A 20,576-nucleotide genomic window follows, 5' to 3' on the forward strand; every position below is an offset into this window, starting at 1 on the left:
CAACGGATGAGAGAGGATCTTGGTGCAATTAACTGGGACGATATCCTGAGACACAAAAATACACAAAGGAAATGGGAGACGTTTATTAGCATCCTGGATAGGACCTGTGCACAGTATATACCGTATGGGAATAAACATACTAGAAATAGAAGGAAACCAATATGGCTAAATAGAGCTGTAAGGGGCGCAATAAGTGACAAAAAGAAAGCATTTAGAGAATTAAAGGAAGTAGGTAGTGAGGAGGCATTAAATAAATACAAAAAAATTAAATAAATTCTGTAAAAAGCAAATCAAGGCAGCAAAGATTGAGACAGAGAGACTCATTGCCAGAGAGAGTAAAAATAATCCCAACATATTCTTTAACTACGTAAATAGTAAGAAACTAAAAAATGATAGTGTTGGCCCCCTTAAAAATAGTCTGGGTGAAATGGTGGATGAGGATGAGGAAAAAGCCAATATGCTATATGACTTTTTCATCAGTATTTACACAAGAAAATCCCATGGCAGACAAAATGACTAGTGATAAAAATTCCCAATTAAATGTCACCTGCTTAACCCAGCAGGAAGTGCGGCGGCGTCTAAAAATCACTAAAATTGACAAATCTCCGGGCCCGGATGGGAAACACCCTCGAGTACTGCACCCTCGAGTCATTGATAGACCATTATTTTTAATCTTTAAAGACTCCATAATAGCAGGGTCTGTACCACAGGGCTGGCGTATAGCAAATGTGGTGCCAATATTCAAAAAGGGGACAAAAACTGAACTTGGAAATTATAGGCCAGTAAGCTTAACCTCTGCTGTGGGTAAAATCCTGGAGGGCATTCTAAGGGATGCTATACTGGAGTATCTGAAGAGGAATAACCTCATGACCCAGTATCAGCACGGGTTTACTAGGGACCGTTCATGTCAGACTAATTTGATCAGTTTCTAAAAAGACGTAAGTTCCGGACTGTACCAAGGGAACCCAGTGGATGTAGTGTATATGGACTTTTCAAAAGCTTTTGATACGGTGCCACACAAAAGGTTGATACATAAAATGAGAATAATGGGGATAGGGGAAAATATGTGGGTTGAGAGCTGGCTCAGGGATAGGAAACAAAGGGTGGTTATTAATGGAGCACACTCGGACTGGGTAGCGGTTAGCAGTGGGGTACCACAGGGGTCAGTATTGGGCCCTCTTCTTTTTAACATATTTATTAATGATTAATGTAGGGGGCATTCAGAGTAGAATTTCAATATTTGCAGATGACACTAAACTCTGCAGGGTAATCAATACAGAGGAGGACAATTTTATATTACAGGATGATTTATGTAAACTAGAAGCTTGGGCTGATAAATGGCAAATGAGCTTTAATGGGGATAAATGTAAGGTCATGCACTTGGGTAGAAGTAATAAGATGTATAATTATGTGCTTAATTCTAAAATTCTGGGCAAAACCGTCAATGAAAAAGACCTGGGTGTATGGGTGGATGACAAACTCATATTCAGTGGCCAGTGTCAGGCAGCTGCTACAAAGGCAAATAAAATAATGGGATGCATTAAAAGAGGCATAGATGCACATGAAGAGAAAATAATTTTACCTCTATACAAGTCACTAGTTCGACCACACTTAGAATACTGTGCACAGTTTGGTCTCCGGTGTATAAGAAAGACATAGCTGAACTGGAGCGAGTGCAGAGAAGAGCGACCAAGGTTATTAGAGGACTGGGGGGTCTGCAATACCAAGATAGGTTATTACACTTGGGGCTATTTAGTTTGGAAAAACGAAGACTAAGGGGTGATCTTATTTTAATGTATAAATATATGAGGGGACAGTACAAAGACCTTTCTGATGATCTTTTTAATCATAGACCTGAAACAGGGACAAGGGGGCATCCTCTACGTTTGGAGGAAAAAAGGTTTAAGCATAATAACAGACGCGGATTCTTTACTGTAAGAACAGTGAGACTATGGAACTTTCTGCCGTATGATGTTGTAATGAGTGATTCATTACTTACATTTAAGAGGGGACTGGATACATTTCTTGAAAAGTATAATGTTACAGGGTATATACACTAGATTCCTTGATAGGGCGTTGATCCAGGGAACTAGTCTGATTGCCGTATGTGGATTCGGGAAGGAATTTTTTTCCACAAGGTGGAGCTTACTGTTTGCCACATGGGTTTTTTTTGCCTTCCTCTGGATGAACATGTTAGGGCATGTTAGGTTAGGCTGTGGGTTGAACTAGATGGACTTATAGCCTTCCTTCAACCTTAATAACTATGTAACTATGTAACACTTGGCAGGGAATGACAGGAACACAGGACTGATAGGCACGGCAGGAACACAGGACTGGCAGGGACAGCAGGAATACAGGACTGGTAGGTACGGCAGGACCACAGGACTGGTAGGCACGGCAGGAACACAGGACTGGCAGGGACGGCAGGAACACAGGACTGGTAGGCACAGCAGTAACACAGGACTGGCAGGGACGGCAAACAGAGACGAGTCAAGACTGGGTCAAAGCGGGAGAAGAGACTGGAGCCAAAGAACCTAAGGTGACGCCAGCAAGAAGCTAGGGAACGTAATAGACGCAAAGGCGTCTTACCTGGACAAATGCTGGGAAGAAGTACCCGATGGGCGCTGCCATATTGGGGTGGAGCCACCGTGTCACGACCTCCCAGAAGCAGTGAAAGGAGCGCGTCTGCGCATGCGTGGACTGCAGAAAGGACGAGTGCCTGAGAAGCCTGAGGAAGGAGAGCGAGCAGGAGCATCTGGAGCGCGCCGGCTGGACAGGTAAGTATTAGGCAGCGTAACAATTACATGCTGTCACGCTCGGGTCGGAAGAGCTGACAACCAGTCTGAGCATTGCTTTGTGATCCTCGTCCTAGTTATACAGCCGTCTGACTCTTCCCTAAGTGTCTTCATTAGTGAACTCCATTAATGAGCGCAATATATGTTTCTGTTTGTGCTGTGTATATCCTATTATATTTCTGCTTGCTATTTCACACTATGCGTTTATGACCGCCCTAGAAAGTTAAGCCATCCATTGACTTCTCCACTCAGGTGACCTCTGCCGGTTAAATATGGCAATATCCATGTGTTGCTAACAATAAGTCAGTGACCAAATAGATGCTATATTTAGGTGTGCATGAAATGAATAGGGTTTAGTAGACGCAAGTAATTATTTTTTCTTACCTTCCACTCTTACATATTTGTTGCACATCCACACAGCATACATCATACAGAGGACCTGGCAGAAATGGAAATATGCATACACACATAGTCAAAATTGTTGGTACCGCTCGTTTAATGACAGAAAAAAACCACAATGGTCACAGAAATAATTTGAATCTGACAAAAGTAATAATAAATAAAAAAATCGATGAAAATGAACAAATGAAAGTCAGACATTGCTTTTCAACCATGCTTCCACACAATTTAAAAAAAAAATAAAACTCATGAAATAGGCCTGGACAGAAATGATGGTACCCTTAACTTAATATTTTATTGCACAACCTTTTGAGGCAATCACTGCAATCAAATGATTCCTGTAACAGTCACAGAGAATTCTGCACCTCTCGACCGGTATTCTGGCCCACTCCTGAAGAGCAAACTGCTCCAGTTGTCTCGTGTTTGACGGTTGCCTTCTCCAGACGGCATGTTTCAGCTCTCTCCAAAGATGCTCAATAGAATTTAGGTCAGGGCTCATAGAAGGCCACTTCAGAATAGTCCAATGTTTTCCTCGTAGCCATTCTTGTGTGTTTTTTGCTGTGTGTTTTGGGTTATTATCCTGTTGCAAGACCCATGACCTGCGACTGAAACCAGTCTTTCTGACACTGGGCAGCACATTTCTCTCTAGAATCCCTTGATTGTCTTGAGATTTCATTGTACCCTGTACAAATTCTGTACACTCTGTGCCAGATGCAGCAAAGCAGCCCCAGAACATAGCAGAGCCTCCTCCATGTTTCACAGTAGGAACAGTGTTCTTTTCTTGATATGCTTCATTTTTCCATCTGTGATCACAGAGCTGATGTGCCTTGCCAAAAAGTTATGGATATTCTCCAGGAAACTTTGTGGCTTGTCAACATGTAGTTTGGCAAATTCCAGTCTGGATTTTTTATGATTATTTTTCAACAATGGTGTCCTCCTTGATCGTCTCCCATGAAGTCCACTTCAGTTCATACAACGACGGATGGTGCGATCTGACACTGATGTTCCTTGAGCTTGAAGTTCACCTTCAATCCGTTTAGAAGTTTTTCTGGGCTCTTTTGTTACCATTCGTATTTTCCGTCTCTTTGATTTGTCAGCAATTTTCCTCAAGCGGCCACTTCCAGGGAGGTTAGCTACAGTCCCATGGATCTTAAATTTCTTAATAATATGTGCAACTGTAGTCACAGGAACATCAAGCTGCTTGGAGATGGTCTTATAACGTTTACCTTTAACATGTTTGTCTATAAGAGACAACTCTTTCCTTTGCTTCCTCTGGTCCATGTTGCGTGTAATACACACCATGTCACCAAGTAGCACAATGAGTATCTGTAGCCCTATATACAGGCCCACTCACTGATTCCAAGATTGTAGACACATGTGATGCTAGTTAGTGGACACACCTTGATTTAACATGTCCCTTTGGTCACATTAATTTCAGGGGTACCATCATTTCTGTCCAGGCCTATTTCATGAGTTTTATTTTATTTTTTTAATTCTCTGGAAACATGGTTGAAAAGCAATGTCTGACTTTCATTTGTTAATTTTCATACATCTATTATTTATTATTACTTTTGTCAGACTCAAGTTATTTCTGTGACCATTGTGTTTTTTTCTGTCATTAAACGAGGGGTACCAACAATTTTGACCATGTGTATGTTACTAGGTAGGTGTACTATGCTGAGTTATATGCTACATCTCATAAATCTGATTCAAACATATTGTATGGTAGCCATTTATAACACATCATTTCATATACTGGTCACAATAATAATGTCTTAATGATGCCGATACATTATTACCTGTTCTTCCAGTTGATCAGTGCAACTTGTATAATTGGTCATATTCAGGCTTGCAGTGGATGGTCCAAATGTCCTGGCAACGACCTCAACACTACAAGCTACTTTGACCATTTAAACTTGTTATGGTGGACATTGAGATTTTTCTCAGTAATATTGGGTTTTCAATGTGGTAAAAACATCTAAACCATGAGAAAATAACCATTATAACTCAAAATGTAACTGTAAGGCTGTGTTCACACGTTGCGGTTTTTTCGCGGTTTTTCCCGATAACGCTATAAAACCGCAAAAAAACCGCATACAATAAGCATCCCATCATTTAGAATGAATTCCAGATGTTTTGTGCACATGATGCGTTTTTTCTGCAAAAAAAACGCATACCGCACAAAATCCGGACATGCTCTATCTTTTTGCGGTTTTTCTGCGGATTTCCCACTCCAAAATGCATTGGGAAGTGTCCGGAAAAAAACGCGGAAAAAACGCGTCAAAACCGCGGCAAAAACGCGTCAAAACCGCGGCAAAATCGCGGCAAAAACGCATGCGGTTTTCTTGCGGATTTCATGCAGAAAATGTTCAGGAATTCTCAGGAATTTTCTGCATGAATTCCTGAACGTGTGCACATAGCCTTAGTCTTATGATGACAGCTAAAACAATTTAGGGTTTTACCGTGTAGAGTGTGAAAAAAATTGAAAAATATCCAATCGTAATGAAATGGTGAAAAAAAAAACACAATTTCTCCATTGTTTTTTGAGTTTTGTTTTTGCTCATTCATTAAGCAGTAAAAATTACCTGGCAATATGATTCTCCAGATCACCACGGCAATACCAAACGTATAGTTTTTCCTTTCTATTTGAGTGGCTTTCAAAAAATTTGAACTTTGCAAAATAAATGTATTTGTGTCACCATTTTTTGAGTTCCATAACGTTCTTATTTTTTTTTTCTGTTGGGGCTGAGTAAGGGCTTGTTTTTCGCATGCTGACCTGCATTTTTTGATGGTTCCATTTTGCCGTTTTGATCACTTTTCTTTCATTTCTGTTGTAGGAGGTGCAGTGTCAATTTTTAGACATTTACAATCATTTTCTGGGGGAAGGTGCTATAGATGCCTGCAAGGAATTGGTGCAGCTCATGTGCTTCTGCCAGTGACTGATAGCGGCATTTAAGGCTGCGTGTCCACTTTCAGGATGGCCGGCGGTATCGTCGTAGCGGCTTAGCCGCTCTGCGGTAAGCCCCGCCCCCTTTCTGGGACGCGATGATGCCGGATGTGTTCATAGCACACATCCGGGATCATCGCTCCCCACCATAGGGCCCTATGCTATATCTTGCGGCGACACAGCGTCACCGCAAGATATACGGACATGCTGCGATCTGAAAAGACGCGCAGCATGTCCGGAGTCGCAGGGCCGCCGCGTGCATGTTACCACGCATAGTGGAGACGGGATTTCATTAAATCCCCTCCACTATGCTGTAACATCTGGATGCTGCGTGTCTGACGCTGCGGCTCTATGCAGTGTCAGACACGCAGCGTTTCCTGCACGTGGAAACATACCCTAAGAGTCTCCATATACGCCAATCTCCTCTATGATGGATTTTTCAGTCATGGAGAGTTAAAAGGTTAAAATGTTTTTCTCACATAAAGAAAAAACAATATTTCGCAGATATGACACCACTCCAGTGCATAGCCTGTGTCTGGTTTTTCAGCTCAGCTTCTTTATTTAGAATGAACCCAAGCTGCAATATCTGATACAACACATGGACAAGATTGGATCTGTTCCTAGAAAAATAGCACTCTTCTTGTAACCTAATACAAACCCTTTGGTCTCATGTACGTTGCTGCACTATGGCTCCTTTCAGAAGTCATTTATCAAGACCAGGGTTGGTGGCGCAGAAAGGCCTCTATGGGCAAAGACTTTGGGTATGTTCACACAACACTTTTTTCTGGCGGGTTTAGAGTGGGTCCACACCAAAAAGAGGTCAGAAAATGCTCAAAAAATTCTTCCTATTGACGTCTACATAAAAAAAAATGCTGTTCATATGTTCAGTCCTTTGAGCATCTTTTAACCACTTTAAGTTTCCAAAAATGCATACTTCTTCAGGCTGCTTCAACTTGGAAGATGCTTTATATTTTACCATAGAAATCAATGGTAAGGCAAAAAAAAAATGCCTGGAAAATGCTTAGACATCTTTTGGAATGTTTCGTAAATGTTTTCACCTAAAAAAATGCTCGAAAGACGCCACAAGAAAACACCATCAAAAACAAGTTTCGGGGTTGTGCACACACAACATTTTTAATCCAAGTATCACAAAGCTGTTGAAGGAGAAAAGCTGCCATTTTTTTCCTGCAGCTACTGTCACTTTCACGGCAGTTTCCTCACATACCGGAGCCACTGACTCACGTAGACACAGTGAAATCAATGCATCTGTGCAGATGTCATTGATTTTTTGTGGACCGTGTCTCCGTGTGCCAAACACGGAGACATGTCAGTGTTCGTGGGAGCGCACGGATTACACGGACCCATTAAAGTCACGTTGTCCGTGTGCAATCCGTGTGTCGTGAAGGAGACAGCGCTACTGTAAGCGCTGTCCCCCCCACTGGTGCTGAAGCCGCGATTCATATCTTCCCTGCAGCAGCGTTTGCTGTAGAGAAGATATGAATATTCATGTTTAAAATAAAGCTCCATGTCCCCCCCCCCCCCCCCACTGTTATTAAAGTACTCACCCGGCTCCCTCGCTGGCTGGCGCTGCTTCCTGTACTGGCCGCACCTTCTACTGTATGAGCGGTCACGTGGAGCCGCCCATTACAATCATGAATATGCGGCTCAACCTCCCACAGGGAGGGGATGGGATCATGGATCTTTATTTTAAACACGATTATTCATATCTTCTCTACAGCAAACGCTGCTGCAGGGAAGATATGAATCGCGGCTTCAGCACCAGATGCAGGGGACAGCGCTAAACTTTAGTGCTGTCTCCTGCATGGTGCGTGTGGTACCCAGTGGGCACACGGGCAGCACACGTGTGCCACACTGATGTGCCACAGAAACGCACCGGCACACGGACACGGATAATTCCAGTACTGATTTTTCTGGTACCGGAATTATCTAGACGTGTGAGACTGCCCTTATAAAGGGTGTTAGTGACTTCCAAACAAAGCCGTCCAAAGAATGAAATTATTACTTCTTTTAACCGCTTCATGGTTTCCAAAGTGATGCCAAAACATGTGCACAATAATGTCAAATGTCATTACTTCCGTTTACATCCGTTTTTTCAAGAGTATTCCAGCAGAATCCACCTGAAAACGTTGTCGTATACACAAATCCCAACCAGCTGCTTCAGGAAATGTACGAATAACATGCAAAAAACACTTAAAGCCTCACTCCCGCTTTTGTTTTTATTGTACCGCTGGAGTGGTGCTTTTATCCCGGGATCACACACAGCGAGATACAGCCGAGTCTCGCTGGTTAAAACCAAGCTCTGGCGCCGACACTCCAGAGCGGAGTGTGCGGCCACATAGCAATACCAGGAGCTGCATGCTCCGCTCTGGAATGCCGGTGCTAGCGCTTGTTTTTAACTTGCGAGACTCGGCCGTATCTCGCTGTAGTGTGACTCCGGCCTAAATGTATTTCCCCTATCTCATACACGCCTGCTGCCGCCTTCATCCTTTTCCAGCGTTGCTCCCCTTGGTCTCCGGCGAAAAGTGACCTGCTGACAGCTCCAGTGTTTCTTTTAGCGCGCCGGATGTCACTTTTCAATACACCTCTGTGAGAGCGTTGTTCTGGCTCTCATAGACTTGTATTGAGATCTTGTGACGTAACTTCTGATTTCCAGCCAGCCAGAAGTTATGGGCACAAGTTGGCACCGCGAGGCCTGTGTGGTGTCGGGAAAAGGTGAACCAATCGCAAGGTGAGTATAAGAACTTGGTAGAGGGCTTACATTTAAAGTGCCACTCCAACGATGAAAAAAAAAATGTGCTGGAGTGGTGCTTTAAGGGCTCATTTCCACTTGCAAGAAAAACGGACAAGTGCAATCCGCTAAAAAAATCGGATTGCACTCGGCCCAATGTTATTCAATAGGTGACATCTCATTTGCAAGTTTTTTCTCAGCCGAAATCTGACTGAGAAAAAAAATCGCAGCATGCTGCGTATTGCTGCAATTCTCGGACGAGACTCGCCAATGTAAGTCAATGGGTGCGAGAAAAAAACGCACGGAATAGGGACCATCTGTATTCCATCCATTTTTTTACGGATACCTTACCATTCTGTGGCATAGAACACTGTAAATGGTCCTGTAAATGACTGTATAAAAATAGTTGCAGAGGAAAAAAACGCATTGCATACGGATGTCATACGGATGTAATACGGATGGTGCGATTAAAAAATCGCATTGAACTCGCATAACAATCGCATACTTTTCATCTCTTTTTTTCGGTCCAGATTACAGACCGTTTTTTTTCTCGCAAGTGGAAATGAAAAGGAAAGTGGAAAGGAAAAGAAACAACAGGGTTTCCTGAAGCAGTTTCTGCCTGTTATGCCTTAAATGCATCCATACCCACAGGGCGACTTTAGGCTACTTTCATACATCAGGTTTTTTGTTTCAGGCTAAATCCGGCGAATGTTGGAAAAACTGGATACGGCGCAGATTGTGAAAAACTGATGCGACAGATCAGTTTTTTTGACGGATCCGGCTAGCCTATCTAGATTATTGGATAAAAAAAATTGGAGCATGCTCAGATTAAAAAACCGTATCAGGCCGCCGGATCCGCCAATTTCTGCATCCGGCACCTTCCGGCTCCCATAGGCTTCCATTTTAGCAAACAGCCGGAGACAAAAAAACGTTACAGTAGATGTTTTTTCCAGAAGCTGGAATCGAGTGTACGCCGGATCCGGCATCAAACCGGAAGGAACGCTGGGCCATCCGGCGCTAATACAAGTCAATGGGGGAAAAACCGGATACGGTTTTTATTTTTTCCGGTTTTTCTCCCGAGAGCCGGATTTAGCCTGAAACAAAAAACCTGATGTGTGAAAGCAGCCTAAATGGTGCATTTGGACAGCCATACGACACTAACGACAATCGCATTGCAGTGCACGGACTGGCCAGCAGCTTCCCAGGCCTGAGTGTAACAGCTGCAGAGAAATTAATGAAGCTGTCCCACTCGAGTCATGAGAGCTACCAGCCAGTCCAAGCATTGCGATGTGTTCATCGTTCATGTTAGGCTAGTCTCACACGTCCAGATAATTCCGGTACCGGAAAAATCGGTACCGGAATTATCCGTGTCCGTGTGCCGGTGCGTTTCTGTGGCACATCAGTGTGGCACACGTGCGGCACACGTGTGCCGCCCGTGTGCCCACTGGGTACCACACGCACCGTGCTGGGTACCACACGCACCGTGCCGGAGACAGCGCTAAAGTTTAGCGCTGTCCCCTGCATCTGGTGCTGAAGCCCCATTCATATCTTCCTTGCAGCAGCGTTTGCTGTAGAGAAGATATGAATAATTGTGTGCAAAATCAAGATCCAGGTCCCCACCCCCTCCCATCCCCTGTGCGCCCTCCCCCCTCCGCTGTGATTAAAATACTTACCCAGCTCCGTCGCTGGCTGGCGCTGCTTCTTGTCCTGGCCGCACCTTGTACTGTATGAGCGGTCACGTGGGGCCGCCGATTACAATCATGAATATGCGGCTCCACCTCCCATAGGTGTGGAGCCGTATATTCATTACTGTAAATGAGCGGCCCCACGTGACCGCTCATACAGTAGAAGGTGCGGCCAGGACAGGACCGATAATACAATCTTTTCATCATAGCAAACATTAATATTCTGTGCACGTTTCCTCCTCTGATCACTCAATCTTTTACCATACTTTACATAAAATGATACTGAATATCGAATTAAATAAATGCAAATCAGCTTTTCTTTTAAGCACGGAAATGTTCTTGCTCTGATTGCACATTTAGATATGGCATTAAAGTCATCTGGATGCCTAAATCAGCAATTTGTTACACATTTAGCTAATTGGGTTTTTTTTCAATCTTTTCTAATCAAAATCCTATAGAATTTTTTTCTATTAAAATCTCTACAGCTATGCTGTCTAAAACTACATTCTATAACGTTTTTTAAGGAGTTTTCCAGGTTTAACACAAGTCTGCAGTCACTTTATGTGATGAAAGACCAAGGCTACTTTCACACTTGCGTTTTTAGCAATCCGTTGTTTTGGGCAAAAAACGGATCCTGCAAATGTGCTCGCAGGATGCGTTTTTTGCACATAGACTTGTATTAGCGACGGATGGCCACATGTTGCATCCGTTGTGCGATGGATCCGTCATGTTTTGGCGGACCGTCGTCACAAAAAAAGTTCAATGTTTTTGTCCGTCGTGTCCGCCATTTTCTACCGCACATGTGTGGCCGAAACTCCGCCCCCTTCTCCCCGGACTTCAGAATGGACAGCGGATGTGTTGAAAAACTGCTACCGCCCATGTTGTTCAAAAATTTAACAACGTGCGTCGGTACGTCGACCTGTCGCATAGCGACGGATCCGTACCGACGCAAGTGTGAAAGTAGCGCTTCTTTCACACTTCCGTCGTTCAGAGTGCGTCCTAATGCAGTGAAGCGACGTATCGACGGATGTTTTGAAAATAGTGGAAAACGTGTGCAACGTCTCCAGTGTTATGACGGATGCGTCGAAGGAGTTCCTGACTGCATTTTCTGGTATAAAAAAATCCTTCCGGGCATGCTCAGAATGAAATAATGGGATACGTCCCTGGATTCCTGTGTTTGACTGTCAGTGACGGATCCTGCATGCATAGGCTTCCATTATAGCCAACGACGAACAGCGCAGGGCGCGTCGCTGAGCGATTTTTCCCCACTCATTAATATGGGTGAAATCTGCAGCAAAAACACTGAAAGAATTGACATTATGCAGATTTAAATCTGCTGCAAAGAAAAGATCTGCAACGTGTGCATGAGACTTCAGTAATCTTATTCACTTATATTAGGAAATCTTTAAAAACTGTACAGGAAAAAATGCGACAAAAGAGCAACGTGTGTACATACCTGTAGAATGATTAATGTAGCATCCGTTAAGGACAATTCTTTGGGGCCCAATTTTGTAGGGTACTAATGTCTTTGGACGCTATCAGACAACTCTGTTCACTTCAATTGTTTGTTAAGATAAGTTTTGGTTAATCTTTCTGGTAGATCCTCCTTCCTTCATCTCAGCACCCTAGAAATAACTGAACGAATGTCATGGGGTGAATTGTCTGTCTTTACTGTCAGCCAAAAGATCTTTCAGCAGTCTATGGTCCACTTAAGTGTCCTTAAGAGTATAAACTTGCCATAATAAGACGTTCATACATCAATTCATTTTTAGCTGTTAGATCTGCCAATTACCACCACTGATGCCCCATTAATATGCCGGTCAAGCATTTATTAGCTTTTATAGAGGTGAGTTGCTGCCAGCAGAACACTTGGTAGATGTGTGTACACTGATCAGGGTAGAAAGCAAATAAATCTTATAGATAATGACGAAAACATAGCATTCTGGGTCTTAGAGATCTGTCTGAGCCGATTTCTAAAAATTTTTTTTAGAAACTTGCTCTGTCTGCAAAGTGTATATTTAGTAGTTTGGCAGCTTTGACCATCTCCTTCTCTGCCAGTCTTAGGGGGTTCATATGTGAGAAGGTAATACAATCCCCCTCTGAGCTCCTCTCCCTATAAGGAGCCTTGAAGAGTCTGCTAATTATACCAGCTCATATCTTCTGGGCACCAGCAGCAACCACTTGGGGTTCAGTCATCTTGGTCGTAGTGCTGTGACGAAGACCTGTGTCCCCAGTCGCCATGGCACAGGTCAGTCTGCATTCATCTGGTGTCATCCGCCTTGCTCAAGAACCTTTACCTTTGAGTTATGAAGTTCTGCCTTATTTTTTTTTTTACTTTTCTTCTTTTTTATTACTTTTTATTGCTGCCTTCATTTTTGTGCATAGGTGGGATTTTTGTATTTTCACATCAGATCCACCAGAAGAAAAGTTGGTTAAATCTGCAAATTCCTGTGGAAACATATAATGCCTGGATTGATTTTTTTAAAGTTGGATTGACATAAGGAATATGAAAAAATACCTTCACCAGGAGGCCCTTTTCCTCCACTCTGTGTCTGGGTAGAAGGTGTGGAGTAGAGTTGTGTAACTCCTTCTTTTGTAGCCAATTCTTCTTACGCAGTTAATGGATGGATTAATAATGGTTGGGAAACCTGTCAGTGGTTACCAGAACTCATATCATACATGTGTTTGGTTTGCAGCCTACAGACCAGCAGCAAGATGCGAGGTCCTTCCTCAGCGAGGAAATGATCGCTGGTAAGAATTTATTATCTTTGCTTCTTTACTAGTCTTTTGTTTGCATATATGGATAGAACTAAAAGTGTGCCTTATCGCATATGAAATATATGTAACCTATCACAGTGAAAAGCAATTAGTTTTCTAATCAAGATATATACAGTGTATATGTATATATATATATATATATATATATTTATTATACAACTTAATAGTTTTAAAAGTCTAATACTTTACTTGATGCTTTAGACTGAGTTCACACATGCACTGAGTCCTTTCTTCACACTTTCTTTTCCTTTTTTAATATACACCCTTGTATTTGGCTTTCAAAAGAAATGCATAAAAATGCCAAAACTTGCATGTGTGATTGGCCTTGAAGCTTAATTATTAGTGATGAACAAACGTGCTCGGATAAGGCGTGTCTTCGGTGTGCTTGATATATATGTTTGAGTCCCCGCTCCTGCATGTCTCGCAGCTGTTCGACAGCCACAACACATGCCTACCTAACCTAACAAACAGGTAATCCCTGCATGTGTTGCTGCTGTCTAACAGCTGCTAGACACGCAGATGAAGGGACTCGAACATATATTTCAGACACTCAGCACATGAGCCCTTATCCGAGCCTGTTCGCTCATCACTATTATGTCTGTTTCAAAAATTGTAAAAAAAAAATAATCAGAAAAGGACACAAAAAGTGGCAAATATTGGTAGGATTCTTAAAGAGGAGATATTCAAGACTGGTCATACAGATATTGTTAATAAGAAATGGTAATGCAGCATAACTCAAATTTTACACATAGAATATATACAAAGCACCAAAGTGGGTAAGATAAGCTTGAGGAGCAATAGACACATTACTCTTTGGAGTTGTACAGAGAACTACTGGTGCAAGTGAGAACAGATGACCAGAGCTATTATTGTATTATCAGTGCAGGGTAATGTATACTGAAAAATCAGATTATCTAAAATAAGAAACGTAGCCCAAAGGGTGAGACCTAGACCTCTAAGCTTAGATTACGTGAGAAGACAAATTGTGTATGTTGTGACACCACTATGACACAGAGATCTTCACGTCTTTTTCTTTCAACAGAGTTCAAGGCCGCCTTTGACATGTTTGATACTGATGGCGGCGGTGACATCAGCACCAAGGAGTTGGGTACTGTCATGAGGATGCTGGGACAGACCCCTACAAAGGAAGAGTTGGATGCCATCATTGAGGAAGTAGATGAAGATGGTGAGTTTAGGTAGAAATAGAAAAAGATCCAGTTATTAGAGTGTGGGCCCTATTATTTATTTTTCTAGGCAAAATTAATCTTATACATTATGACGTTTGATAACTACTGATCATTTACGAGGGTGATCCTCTTACTGTCAGTAGTTAAGATATGATATCTGATGCCTGCGATATACTTGTGTAATAAACACAGCTGAAGAAAGATCTATGATGTCTTACAGGCAGCGGTACCATCGACTTTGAAGAGTTCTTGGTCATGATGGTGCGCCAGATGAAAGAGGATGCGCAAGGAAAAAGTGAAGAGGAGTTGGCTGAATGTTTTCGCATCTTTGACAAGTGAGTATCTACTTTCATTAATCCATTTTTGACATATACAAATAGCATGCATGTGGGTAACTGCGGTTATGTCTGGCGCCTTGATGATGGACTCTCTTGCTTCCTCTCAGGAATGCTGATGGATACATTGACAGTGAAGAGCTGGGAGAGATCCTCCGTTCCTCTGGTGAGAGTATCACAGATGAGGAAATTGAAGAGCTGATGAAAGATGGGGACAAAAACAACGATGGCAAGATAGACTTTGATGGTAAGTTAAATATACCCTGTCGATGATGGGTATACCATGTGGGCGATGGCATCATGTGGCATATGGCATTGTGATGAGCCGTGCCATATCTAGCAACATGGAACATTTCTTATTATATAGCCTAAAAAACACTTGTCTTTATCTTTTTTGCAGAGTTCCTCAAGATGATGGAAGGTGTACAATAAGCTGTTCATTCCTCTCGAGTCATTTTTTTTTAATCAAACAATCAAATCTTTATTTATGTAAAAGAGCAAGCATACAAACAATTATAAGACACAACATATCCAATATAGAAATAAACATTGTACAGATCTTGAGTGTAATTAAAGTTCATACATATGCAATAATAAAGATATCACAAAATGTCGTGGTGTCCATGTGTACTTTGAAGATGATGTAAGAATTATAAAGGGGTTCATATACAAATTAGTAGGCTTATCCTGCAACGTGTTTTGGTGTAGTATACAATATGAACTGGTGGCAATATGTATAGCATCAATAATAGAAATGAGTGAATTGATTAGTAGGAGCCTGATCAGTACTCCAAGAGAGAACCACATCCTACCTGTCAGCATTTTGATTAGCCAGCTAGGCGCGGCATGATGCACACATGAGGTTGCGCCTAATCAGCTAGAGCGCCCCCGAATGATGGCAGGTAGTAGGTGGTTCTCAGGGCTTGGGGCCAGTGGCCACTGAATATTTATATGTCTACTGGACTATGATCCTCATAATATATTCACTCATGTCTAATCAATACCCAATATGCATGTAGGCAAAACAGGAGTAATAATAACATAAAGTTCTAAAAACAGAATAGAGCTAACAAGCTCCCAAAGGATAACAGGAAATCATGCACCATTTTTTTATTATACATGCCATTTATATAGAAATGTACTCACATGCTCTTATTTTGCAAGTGCAGTTGACCCCTGTGTGCACAGTAGAATGGTATGGTCCATGCATCAGTCCGGTGTAACACATCTATAGTTTAAGTCAATAGGTCTAAACATGGCGTCAGTCACGTGAAACACATACACGTCATGTCATTCAGTAGGCAATATGGCTACATGCTATACATTCCCTGGGTCAACACATCCATGGAATGGTTTACGTACGCTGTGTAGCGTATTGTAGTTGTTATAACAACTATCTCACTGTATAACATGGCTGCCTGTCTACAGGTTATGTTGTAAATTTGCTAAAATTATCTGCTACAAAAAATACACACATATCACACACCGATAAGACAAGGAGACAACACACTGCTGCTGTAGGTAAGATTACACATTCTCCTCCTCGGTAAATTCCTATTCACATGCGCAGTGTAAATCCATTGCCGGGTCACGTGACTGATGCCATTTGTAGAACGATTCAGTTCTGTGGACACATTGTACTGGAGCAATTTGGGCCATAACATTTTTTCAGACAATAGCTACTGCATTAATGTGAAGATATGCAACATAAATATACATATTAGTAATACATATTCGGTATATATATATCTATATATATATATATTAGAAAAGGGTGTGATTTCATATTCAATTAACCAGTAAATTGAAGCAAAAAATGAGTAACATAGTAACATAGTAACATAGTTAGTAAGGCCGAAAAAAGACATTTGTCCATCCAGTTCAGCCTATATTCCATCATAATAAATCCCCAGATCTACGTCCTTCTACAGAACCTAATTGTATGATACAATATTGCTCTGCTCCAGGAAGACATCCAGGCCTCTCTTGAACCCCTCGACTGAGTACGCCATCACCACCTCCTCAGGCAAGCAATTCCAGATTCTCACTGCCCTAACAGTAAAGAATCCTCTTCTATGTTGGTGGAAAAACCTTCTCTCCTCCAGACGCAAAGAATGCCCCCTTGTGCCCATCACCTTCCTTGGTATAAACAGATCCTCAGCGAGATATTTGTATTGTCCCCTTATATACTTATACATGGTTATTAGAACCCTTTAAAGTGATTAGGTGCTGAGAAAATGAAGTTTTAACCTCCCACTCACCAAGATGCCAAGTGTGTGCTGGCAGAGCTGCCAACCCAATTTTTTCCTTTGCCAGGGAAATCCAAAAATCAATCAACATTTTTATAGAAACATTGAAAAACTGTAATGAGTCAGAATCGGAGCCACCTCAGTCTATTCTGGAAACTGATAAGACACGAGCAGTAAGTACTATGAATTGTAAAATGATAACTACATTCACAATATTCTGTACATGCTGCCGTACTTAAAAACAAAACTTTTTTAATACACTCAAGAAAAATTCTTGAATAGAATTTACTGATGGTAGGCAACCCTGTGGGCAGCGATGTTTCCTTATTTCCGTCCCAACTCCTCCACTCTGATCTTACTACACATGAGACCACTAGAGCTATCACTCAAGGCCAGAGGGAGGAGAAGCCCTGACAATTCCCTCTCCAACAGACACTTGGCATTACATCAAGTGATACATGATTTTTCCAGTTATGCGAAGAGCATGAAGGGCATCATATGTATTTTTACACTTAACTTCTTGTCATGTAGTCCCAAAGGCATTAGCTGGTGGCAAATTCGCTTTAAGTTCATTGCTGGAGTATACAGTGGGTACGGAAAGTATTCAGACCCCTTTAAATTTTTCACTGTGTTTCATTGCAGCCATTTGGTAAATTCAAAAAAGTTCATTTTTTTCTCATTAATGTACACTCTCCACCCCATCTTGACAAAAAAAACAGAAATGTAGCAATTTTTGCCAATTTATTAAAGAAAAACAGAAATATCATATGGTCATGAGTATTCAGACCCTTTGCTCAGACACTTATATTTAAGTCACGTGCTGTCCATTTCCTTGTGATCCTCCTTGAGATGGTTCTACTCCTTCATTGAGTCCAGCTGTGTTTAATTAAACTGATAGGACTTGATTTGGAGAGGTGCACACATGTCTATGTAAGACCTCACAGCTCACTGTGCATGTCAGACCAAATGAGAATCATGAGGTCAAAGGAACTGGCCAAGGAGCTCAGACAGAATTGTGGCAAAGCACAGATCTGGCCAAGGTTACAAAAGAATTTCTGTACTCAAGGTTCCTAAGAGCACAGTGGCCTCGATAATCCTTAAATGGAAGAAGTTTGGGACCACCAGAAGCCTTCCTAGACCTGGCCATCCAGCCAAACTGAGCAAACGTGGGAGAAGAGCCTTGGTGAGAGAGGTAAAGAAGAACCCTAAGATCACTGTGGCTGAGCTCCAGAGATGCAGTAGGGAGATGGGAGAAAGTTCCATAAAGTTAATTATCACTTCAGCCCTCCACCAGTTGGGCCTTTATGGCAGAGTGGCCCTACGGAAGCCTCTCCTCAGTGCAAGACATATGAAAGCCTGCATAGAGTTTGCTAAAAACACATGAATGACTCCCAGACTATGAGAAATAAGATTCTCCGGTCTGATGAGATGGAGAAAAACCTTTTTGGTGATAATTCTAAGCGGTATGTGTGGAGAAAACCAGGCACTGCTCATCACCTGCCCAATACAATCCCAACAGTGAAACATGGTGGTGGCAGCATCATACTATGGGGGTGTTTTTCAGTTGCAGCGACAGGACGACTGGTTGCCATTGAAGGAAACATGAATGCGGCCAAGTACAGAGATATCCTGGATGAAAACCTCTTCCAGAGTGCTCTGGACCTCAGACTTGGCCTAAGGTTCACCTTCCAACAAGACAATGACCCTAAGCACACAGCTAAAATAACAAAGGAGTGGCTTCAGAACAACTCTGTGACCATTCTTGACTGGCCCAGCCAGAGCCCTGACCTAAACCCAATTGAGCATCTCTGGAGAGACCTGAAAATGGCTGCCCACCAATGATCACTATCCAACCTGACGGAACTGGTAAGGATCTGCAATGAAGAATGTCATAGTAAAAGAGTGTTAAAAAAAAAAAAAAAATCATGATATTCTCAGCTTCTGGCGTCCCCCGGCAGGCTTCCCGCTCCTTGCGATGCTCAACTCCCAGTAATGCTTTTGCGGCATGACCCCAGATGAAATATGGTCTCGCGAGACTGCTACGTCATCACAGGTCATTTTCGCAATGCATTACTAAGACTGGAGCGTCGCGAGGAGCAGGAAGCCTGCCGAGGGACGCCGGAAAGTGAGGATATCATTATTTTTTCTTTTTTTTTTACAATTATATGGTTCCCAGGGCTTGGAGGAGAGTCTTCTCTCCTCCACCCTGGGTACCAACTGCACATGATCCGCTTACTTCCTGCATGGTGGGCATAGCCCCATGCGGGAAGTAAGCGGATCAATGCATTCTTATGTGTGCGGAATCCCCGCGATTCCACACAAAGAATGAACTTGCTGCATTTTTTTCCGGAATGCGATTCCACGGAAAAAAAACGTAGCATGTGCACAAAAAATGTTAAATGCATTCGAAAAATAGGATGCTTAATGTGAGCGTTTTTTTCGCATTTTTATAGCAAAAAAAACGCAAAAAAAATGAACGTGTGCACATAGCCTTAGGGTATGTTTCCAGTATTTGCTGTGGGTTGGGCGCTGTGTAAAGCTGCAGCGTCCAATCTGTAGCGGCCAGATGTTACAGCATAGTTGAGGGGGTTTTATGAAATCCCATCTCCACTATGCATTCAAAGACGCAGGTGGCAGACCTGTGTATACGCACATGCGGTGTGTCTTTATTGACTGTAGCATGTCTATTTATCTTTCGGAAATGCTCAGTCTCCGGAAGAGAAATAGCACAGTCCTATGTATAGGATGCAGTGATTCCGCACGGTTCAATGAACACATGCGGAATCACCGCGGTTACAAAAGCCGGCAATTTTCTAAATTCTAAAATGTTATGCCTGTAAGGCCGGCATCACACTAAACATATTAAAAAAAATTGGTCCAATTCTCTCAGCCGAGAGTCGCACGAGTGTTCTCCGTATGGTCATCCGTGTGGAAACTGTTTGCAATGCGATGATGCATTTTTCTCGCATCTATGTATCTGTATGACATCTGGTGGTCGGTGCTCATAGCGAGTAATTCTGCTATATACAGGAGATGTGATCATCACCTGTATGAAGCAATGAAGCAGAGACGATCAGGTTATGGCAGCATCTAGTCTCCCATAGAGACTATTGAAGCATGCCAAAAGTAAAAAAAAAAAAAAAAAAAGGTTTTTAAATTTTTTTTTAAAAAATATAACAGATCGAAATCACACCCCTTTCCCCTCATTCAAAATGAAACAATTAAACAAACTCAAACATACACATATTTGGTATCGCCACATTCAGAATCGCCGGATCTATCAATAAAAATGAGGATTAACCTGATCGCTAAACGGCGTAGCGAGAAAAGTCAAAATTCCAGAATTATGTTTTTTGTTCGCCACGACAATGCATTAAAATGCAATAACGGGTGATCAAAAGATCATATCTGCACCAAAATGGTATCATTAAAAACGTCAGCTCGGCATGCAA

General features: G+C 42.2%; 1 protein-coding gene across 2 annotated transcripts in view; it reads left to right on the top strand.

Moving 5' to 3' along the window:
• TNNC2 (troponin C2, fast skeletal type) overlaps nucleotides 1-15,489 on the top strand; it is a 53,740-nt gene extending 38,251 nt beyond the window's left edge. The window contains exons 1-6 of one of the 2 annotated variants that reach the window (XM_069752215.1): nucleotides 12,751-12,823; nucleotides 13,272-13,326; nucleotides 14,396-14,539; nucleotides 14,761-14,875; nucleotides 14,986-15,122; nucleotides 15,276-15,489. In XM_069752215.1, coding sequence (XP_069608316.1) covers nucleotides 12,815-12,823; nucleotides 13,272-13,326; nucleotides 14,396-14,539; nucleotides 14,761-14,875; nucleotides 14,986-15,122; nucleotides 15,276-15,307 — 492 coding nt within the window. In that variant the 5' untranslated portion in view covers nucleotides 12,751-12,814 and the 3' untranslated portion in view covers nucleotides 15,308-15,489. Of the gene's footprint in view, nucleotides 1-12,750; nucleotides 12,824-13,271; nucleotides 13,327-14,395; nucleotides 14,540-14,760; nucleotides 14,876-14,985; nucleotides 15,123-15,275 lie in introns of those variants that run through there. The other variant, XM_069752217.1, reaches the window with a different exon arrangement.
• Nucleotides 15,490-20,576: the final 5,087 nt, after the last annotated feature.

Source organism: Ranitomeya imitator, chromosome 2 (assembly GCF_032444005.1).
Source record: "Ranitomeya imitator isolate aRanImi1 chromosome 2, aRanImi1.pri, whole genome shotgun sequence".
NCBI classification, from domain to species: domain Eukaryota; kingdom Metazoa; phylum Chordata; class Amphibia; order Anura; family Dendrobatidae; genus Ranitomeya; species Ranitomeya imitator.